Source organism: Triticum dicoccoides, chromosome 2B, assembly GCF_002162155.2.
Source record: "Triticum dicoccoides isolate Atlit2015 ecotype Zavitan chromosome 2B, WEW_v2.0, whole genome shotgun sequence".
Lineage (NCBI taxonomy): Eukaryota > Viridiplantae > Streptophyta > Magnoliopsida > Poales > Poaceae > Triticum > Triticum dicoccoides.
This window is the reverse complement of record NC_041383.1, coordinates 789,476,662-789,484,944: the sequence shown is the minus strand read 5'-3', so window position 1 is coordinate 789,484,944 and position 8,283 is coordinate 789,476,662. Positions and strand designations below refer to the sequence as shown.

The window sequence follows — 8,283 nt, the reverse complement described above, 5'->3', positions numbered from 1 at the left end:
TGAGTTGAATTTTGGTGCGCACCTCACGCGTCAAATTATCTACCACCACAAAAAAAATTGGAATTTTTTGAATTTTTCTAGTATTTATTTTGAATTTTTTTTCTAAGCGGGGGTGCTGATGAGCCCGGGTGCAGATTAGCCGCACTCGTTTGATTTTTCTTTTGTCAAGAGCTCATCTTCTGTCAAATCACCACGCAAAATTGCATGCATACACCTAGAAAACTTGTGCATCTTTGGTGCGAAAAAAGAAACAATTTCTTTCGATTTGTTTGCTATTTTCCGAAATTTATCTTGTGCGTCGAAACGGCGTCCTCTATATGGATATTCTTTTTTTTTAGAAAATAAACTTTTTTATGAGAAACTTTAGAAAATAAACTTATTCACTTAAGTTTCGGCCCGTGACAAACTGGGAGTGTTCTGCAGCCCATTCGTACCGTGTGTGGGCTTACTTCCCCAGCAGCACACACACACCCTCCTGCGAACTCACTCCCACAGAGCAGCACACACACCGCCGCCGCCGCCGCCGCCGCTGCCGGACGACGGCCGGAAGATGGCCTCGCTGGCGATCCCCGACGAGCTACTAGTGGACATTTTCCTCCGCCTCCCCACCCCAGAGGACCTCATCCGCGCCTCCGCCGCCTGCGTCTCCTTCCGCCGCCTCGTCGCCGACCGCTCCTTCCTCCGGCGCTTCCGCAAGATCCACCCCCCGCCCCTCCTCGGCTTCCTCGACTCAGGTCAGCACCTCTTCCACCCCGCCGTGCCGCCTCACCCCTCCGCGCCGGCGGCCAGCGCCGTCGCCCTCGCCGCCGACTTCTCCTTCGCCTTCCTCCCCGCCCCCGCCCGGGACTGGTCCGTGCGGGAAGTCCGCGACGGCCGCGTCCTCCTCGACAGACCCCGCCGCCACGACTCCGTCGATGGGTTCGGAGCCCTCTTCAAGGAGATGGTGGTGTGCGACCCCTTGCACCGGCAGTATCTCCTGCTCCCCCCAATCCCCGATGACCTAGCCGCTTCGGTCGTGGACCAACTCCTGATACAAGGGCATTGCCTCGCCGAGACCTTCCTCGTCCCTCCCGGCAACGGCGACGAGGAGCAGGAGGAGGAGGGGACATCATTCCGGGTGATCTGGATGGGGCTGTTTGAAGCTAAGCTAGTGGCCGCTGTCTTCTCTTCCGGCACAGGGAAATGGCGAGCCTTTTCAAGCGAGTTGTTGCTGGGCTTCCTGTTATGGTCGTGGATGGATCTCTTCATGTCGCGCCATTATGCACATGGTTGCTTCTACTGGGTTTCAGGTTCAATTGTAAAATTGCTAGTGCTTGACATTCAGAGGATGGAGTTCTCCATGGCTGACCACCCACCCTGTGCCAGAGCTTCGAGCGATGATGTGGCCATCGTGGAGGCAGGCCAAGGCATGATTCGGATGTTTGGGCCTAAACACGACACATCTCGCCTTAAATATAACGTTTGGCGAAACAATGCTGGGATTTCTACCCAGTGGCAGATGGAGGAGAAGACGTTCTCGCTGGATTCTGGGTCCTTGCTCACGGGTGCGGTGGGGAGGCACTTGCTCCTATATCAGTGTGGAAGCTCGTCGGTCCAGACAGGTGGTTTCACGCTCGACGTCGACACATCCCAGGTTGAGAGGGTGTGTGCATCATTTCCCGCACCGTCACACGTATATTGCAACTTCCCACCATCGTTATTATCGTCACCGACAGTGTCAAGTGGTAAGCTTTCTGTTGAGTGACAGATACCTCCTTCCCTTCATAGTTATCTCCACACAATTGCCCGGGTTGCTGCATGATTGAGCTTAACTGTACTAGTATCCTTAACAAAAAAGTTGTTTACAGAACTTCGCTGCATTCTAGATAGGGTTCTCTATTCAAAGTTACCTGCGATTTTCTTAAATATTTAATCCCATAGCTAAGATTTTCAATCAACATCCAACCATTCTCATCTCAAAGGTCACTTCATATATAGCCTAACTAGCAGTTGCACACCATAAAAGAGGGTATGTTGAGCCTTGCTAGTGTGCAGCTTTGTGTGAAAATTCTCAGACAACAGAAAATTAGCAATAGATTGAGCCCCTTGTGCATGCAGGCGCACGCCATGCTGACGTCCAGGGAGCTGGGGAATCTGTGCCAGCGCCTGAAGTACAGGAAGCTGGCCCTGGGGGTGCGCAAGGCACTGTCCTCCCAGTGGTCGTTCAAGTTTCAAACCACTTGTTCGTCGTCGTCAACGATGCCGAGGCGCGTCGTGCTGTGGCGAGGGAAAGGAGGACAGGTCTCACTTCATAAGTTGCCTTCAGTTTTCTTAAATGTCAATCACATTACTAAGCCTTCCAACCATTCTCATATGAAGGTTTTCATATATAACCCAGCGAGAGACTAATAGTTGCGTACCATAAAAGAGAGCAAGTTCAGCCTCAGTAGTAGTGTGCAACATCAAGTGAAAATGTCAGACAACAACTGAGCTTGTGTCCATGTAATGGTGTATCCTTGTGCATATGCAGGCACACACCATGCTGCTGATGTCCAGGGAGCGGGGAGCGCTGATGTCCAGGGAGCCGAGCTAGAGAGGGCGCGCGAGGAGACAAGGAGCCAGAGTAGCAGTACCAATGCGTCCACGACGACCAAGGGCGTCAGAGGGTTGGATGAGTGACTCGTCCTTTTTGTAAGTTTGTTGTGTGTTGGTCGCTGGTTATGAGGTTGATGAGCAAGGTTGGATTGCAAAGCTTTCACCGTTAGCTTCCCTGTTGTGAGGCAACGCTCATCCATGGTGTATAAGATTGGTATTCAGCCCCCACTGTTGTGAGTAGACATTCATCTGAGTTAGCATCAAGTTTTTGTCTGATAGTAAAATCAAGGTCATTTGCCTGTGGCATCAGTTTTAGTGGACTCTGGAATTAGTTGAGTAGTTGTAGTGGACTTTGGAATGAGTTGAGTAGAAACTCCCAGTGGAAAACAAGTCCAGCTTTGGAATTGTTATGCAGTACTACTTGGTAAGTACGTACTGTATTACTCCCTCCGTTCCTAAATACTTGTCTTTCTAGGCATTTCAACAAGTGACTACATACGGAGCAAAATGAGTGAATCTACACTCTAAAATATGTCTACATACATCCGTATGTACTAGTCATTTGAAATGTCTAGAAAGACAAGTATTTAGGAACGGAGGGAGTATTTTGTTGTGATTTGGAGCTCACAGAAGTTTTTTGTGGGTATTCATGTCATGCGACTGAAGTTGATGTTACTGCCCGTTACTCCCTCTGTGTCACAATATAAGACTTCTGCAAGCTATACTTTTGAACAACTTATATCAAGTTGTTATCAGCACAGCTGTAGATTTTTTTAGGGGCAAATATGGTTTTGTGTCAGCATGTGGAAAAGACAGGTGAGACCAAACAAAATGTGTAAAAAAACTGAGAAGTGCGGGACGACGACGAATTTTTATGACTCTTTCTAGCCTGCCTTTTCTAGTTTGACTTATACAACTAGCAGCATAGTACTCCCTCCGTCCCAAAATAAACATCACAACTTTGTACTACAACTTTTACTGTACAAAGTTGAGACATTTATTCTGGGACGGAGGGAGCATTTGATTATAACGTCTGTTACCTTAAAAGGACATTTATTCTACTCTGGTGTGCACTGGCTGCAAGCAAGCAGCATCATTAGCAGCACTGTTCGCCCGAGAAGGATGCAAATGATATTCATTCATCTCTTTTTCTTTTTTGATTGAGAGGCAATGATCTATCTGACACGTGTTCATCTATCAGGTTTTAACTGATTTAACTGAAGCTACAAATTTATTACTGTACGTGCTATACTGTACTGCTACCTTTACTGAATAGATAGATGGTTTCTTGCATTTTCCCGGCATTAAAAAAGACGCCGCCAGCATTTTCGTCAAGTCAATTAAGTGCTTCATTCTCTGCACATTTGTATCAAAAATCACTCAGCTGACGACCTTCTGTGCCGAAGACCACCATTGGCATGGATGCCGAGGCGAGTCATGACCGATAACAAGAGAAGGAGGAATCAATTGAGTCTAGACCTACGAAGAATGTGTGGTTAGATGACAGAGCTAAAGAGGATGTGCAAGGAGATGAGGGGCTAGAGTACCAGAGGTGTCCAAACCACTGCAACCAAGGGCAACAAGTCCTTGGACAATGTGATCTTCCCTAGGATGTGCTACCACGTACAATGTGATCTTCAAATGATACATCCATATCTAGACAAATCTAAAACAAGAATTTTGGGACGGAGAGAGTAATAGCTAGCTAAGGGAGTGACATTTTTGGGGCTGAGACCGCTAAGTAGGGTGCCTCCTCTCTTTTTCTCCATCTTTCCTGATCCTTTTGTAAAGTTGATTATATTCGGTTGATTTTTCATTCAGTTCGTGCATGTGATGTGTTGATTGTTTGCATTGCCACTTGCAATTAGTGAGCTATATGAGCAAGATTGTCGGGATGTGAAGTTTTTCACCCGCATCTTTGCTACCACTGTGTAGACATAGATTGTGCTTGGTGTTCGATGGATTCTCGTTATCTCGTTGTTCCAGTCTTTTTTTTCCTTTTTATATATTTTAGTGCTCTGTTGATCTGCTTTGCGTATTTTTACACCTATTTTTATTACATCATATCATAAAAAGAAGGACATCACATCATAGTTAAGCAACCGAAAACTAAGTCTTAATGGATGATATGGTACTGTGCTTTTTTTAGGGAAGTGCAGTTTTTTTATGTATCCACATTGGTTAGATGATCAGTGAAGTGATATAATACACCTACTTATTCACTTTTTTAGAATAGCTTTTTTTATAACAACTTATTCACTCTTTTTTTCACAGAGAGAAACTAAACTTATTCATTTTTTAGACAACTTTTTTAGACAAACTCCGAAGCTTTAATCAAACCGTCACAATGTTTACATGGACGAAAGTAAGACCATCCGGCTGCCCAAGCCACACATGTCGGACAGCCGGTGGGGATAAAGCATGCTTCACGAGTTTGTGAGCCTCGACATTCGAGCTCCTAGATTCATGACTAAGAATACATGAAATAAAAGTACTCTTATGATCTACTACTTCATGAATGATTGCGCCATAAGAAGTCGGATTCTTGCTACATATATCCTCGATCACCACTTTGCAATCCGACGCCACCTTGATCCTCCGCTCATATCGATCATCTGGTAGGGCCAGGCCTTCTCTTATTGCCAAACACTCGAGGACAGCTGGGTTTCCATTGTTGGGAAAGACAATTGCTGAAGCCCCCAGGAACACGCCCTCGGCATCTCTAGCTATCGCCCCCACTGCACCATATCTTCCTCCTCTCCCTACGGTTGCCCCCCACCCTCGTGGGCCCCTCATGGCTCCCCTGACCTAGTTCCTTCGCCTATATATACTCTTATACCCTGAAAACATCCAGGAGAGCCACGAAACCACTTTTCCACCGCCGCAACCTTCTGTACCCGTGAGATCCCATCTAGGACTTTTTTCGGCTTCCTGCCGGAGGGGGATTCGATCACAGAGGGCTTCTACATCAACACCATTACCTCTCCGATGAAGTGTGGGTAGTTTACCATAGACCTTCGGGTCCATAGTTATTAGCTAGATGGCTTCTGCTCTCTCTTTGATTCTCAATACCAAGTTCTCCTCGATGTTCTTGAAAATCTATTCGATGTAATATTCTTTTGCGGTGTGTTTGCCGAGATCCGATGAATTGTGGATTCATGATCAAGATTATCTATGAATATTATTTGGTTCTTCTCTGAATTCTTATATGCATGATGATATCTTTGCAAGTCTCTTAAAATTATCGGTTTAGTTTGGCCTACTAGATTGATCTTTCTTGCAATGGGAGAAGTGCTTAGCTTTGGGTTCAATCTTGCGGTGTCCTTTCCCAGTGACAGTAGGGCAGCAAGGCACATATTGTATTGTTGCCATCGAGGATAAAAAGATGGGTTTTCATCATATTGCTTGAGTTAATTCCTCTACATCATGTCATCTTACTTAATGCGTTACTCTGTTTTTTATGAACTTAATACTCTAGATGCATGCTGGATAGCGGTCGATGTGTGGAGTAATAGTAGTAGATGCAGGCAGGAGTCGGTCTACTTGACACGGACGTGGTGCCTATGTTCATGATCATTGCCTTAGATATCATCATAACTATGCGCTTTTCTATCAATTGCTCGGCAGTAATGTGTTCACTCACTATAATATTTGTTATCTTTAGAGAAGCCACTAGTGAAACCTATGCCCCCCGGGTCTCTTTTTCATTATATTGAATCTCGTTTACATCTTCCTAGTTTTCGGTCTACTATTTTGCAATCTTTACTTTCTAATCTATAAACCAAAAATACCAAAAATATTTATTTTATCGTTTATCTATCTCTATCAGATCTCACTTTTGCAAGTGACAGTGAAGGAATTGACAACCCCTTTATCATGTTGGGTGCAAGTTGTTGATTGTTTGTGCAGGTATTCGGTGACTTGTGCGTTGTTTCCTACTGGGTTGATATCTTGGTTCTCAAAACTGAGGGAAATACTTACGCTGCTTTGCTGCATCACCCTTTCCTCTTCAAGGGAAAACCAACGAAAACCAACGAAAACCCACATCACTTCGTAACAAAAAAGTTCCAGGGTTCTGGCGTCTCAGGTGTTCTGTGTTCCGACTCGACAATATTGGACAATGATCTGATGTGGCCACTGTCAAATGGATTAGGTCTGCTAGGGGAAATCTTGCTCGCCAATCTACATTTGCGAGGGCTCAATCAAGACGCACCCTAGTATATGTTCCCCCCATTACTTTCTTCTCCAAGGTCCAAAACTTGCCAGTATATCCGACGTCAAGTAACATACAAACATGACGGCATTACTGTCCTCTCTCCTACGCCCTCGTGCTCTTCGGGGTGCAAAACCTCATTGAAATTCCCTAAACACACCCACGGAAGGTTGCTAGTGATACTGATGTTCTTCAGGGTGTCCCAAGTTCGATGTCTGAGATCGGTCTGGGCCTCTCTACATACAACAGTGCACCTCCACGGGTCGTGGCCCGCTTCCAATACTGAGTGATATGATACTCCGAGTTACCAAGAAAATCAACTTTTGTTTTATTATTCCAAAATAGACCAATGCCACCACTTCTACCTCTACTATCAATTGCAAAACCATTATCAGATCCAAAAGTACTTGCTAATGCTTCTACCCTCGAGCCTTCTATCTGAGTTTCAACGATACACAAAAAGGGTAGGGGCAAATTTATTCGCGAAGTCGTGAATTTCTCGAACTGTCGCGGCTTTACCCCCGCCGCGGCAGTTCCAATAGAGTGCACTCATTGGGCTTGGCGGCGCCCCTCTAGGGAGCCCGCCGGATGTGTTTCACTATAACATTGCCTTCCTTTCCAACTGAACTGGTCCTTGATCTCTTGGGGTGTGGTACATCAGGTGGTGATGGAAGCGCAAGCATGCCTTCGCCCGTGTCTCCGTTGAATACAAGCAGAATTGCAGCCAACGAAACACTCCCAACAGCAGATGTGTGCTTGTTGTTAATACCATCCACCGCAGAGGTTCCAGCCCCATCTGAAATTTGCTTCCCTGGATCAACCTTGCGGGGCGCCCTCGTCGAGATCGATTCATCCACTGCCATCCTTGAAACCCTAGCCTGAGAAGAAACTTCGGACTGTGAGAGGACCCTAACCCAACGACCCCTCCGGCGGACCACCAAGGTCGAGGAACGGTGCAAGGACCGTCCCTTGGTCAACCCGAGTCCGAGTGGATTCCACAACGAGGCACAACGGGGAGGAAGCAAACACTCAACGATGGCCGTCGCCATTGAGAGGAGGCAAACCCTAGGAAAGATTGAAAGAATCGCCCGGGACACTTTTTTTTAGACAACTAAACTCAAACTTATTCATTTGAGTTCTCGGCCGTATTCTGCAGCCCATGTGTACCGTGGGCTTACTTCCCCAACAGCACGCACTGCATCGTGCGAACTCGCCCCCACACACACCGCCGCCGCCGCCAGCACCGACGCCGGAGGGCGGCCGGAAGATGGCCTCGCTGGCGATCCCCGACGAGCTACTAGTGGACATCTTCCTCCGCCTCGCCACCCCAGAAGACCTCATCCGCGCCTCCGCCGCCTGCGTCTCCTTCCGCCGCCTGCGTCTCCTTCCGCCGCCTCATCGCCGACCGCAAATTCCTCCGGCGCTTCCGCAAGATCCACCCCCCGCCCCTCCTCGGCTTCCTCGACCCAGTTGTTCACCGCTTCCACCCCGTCGTC

At 47.1% G+C, this 8,283-nt stretch overlaps 1 protein-coding gene across 1 annotated transcript; it reads left to right on the top strand.

Moving 5' to 3' along the window:
* Positions 1 to 512: 512 nt before the first annotated feature.
* On the top strand, positions 513 to 2,987 carry LOC119366339. Its single transcript, XM_037632062.1, has 3 exons — positions 513 to 1,724; positions 2,098 to 2,280; positions 2,510 to 2,987. The coding sequence occupies exons 1-3, from the start codon at positions 551 to 553 to the stop codon at positions 2,656 to 2,658; spliced, it is 1,506 nt and encodes a 501-aa protein (XP_037487959.1). The 5' UTR covers positions 513 to 550; the 3' UTR covers positions 2,659 to 2,987.
* The last annotated feature ends 5,296 nt before the right edge of the window (positions 2,988 to 8,283 follow it).

Bases quoted from the DNA above. Each gene is read 5' to 3' on its own strand.
- LOC119366339 (XM_037632062.1), top strand. From the start codon at position 551: ATGGCCTCGCTGGCGATCCCCGACGAGCTACTAGTGGACATTTTCCTC. The intron at 1,725-2,097 runs GTAAGCTTTCTG...TTGTGCATGCAG, and splicing joins GTCACCGACAGTGTCAAGTG to GCGCACGCCATGCTGACGTC. The intron at 2,281-2,509 runs GTCTCACTTCAT...GTGCATATGCAG, and splicing joins GGCGAGGGAAAGGAGGACAG to GCACACACCATGCTGCTGAT.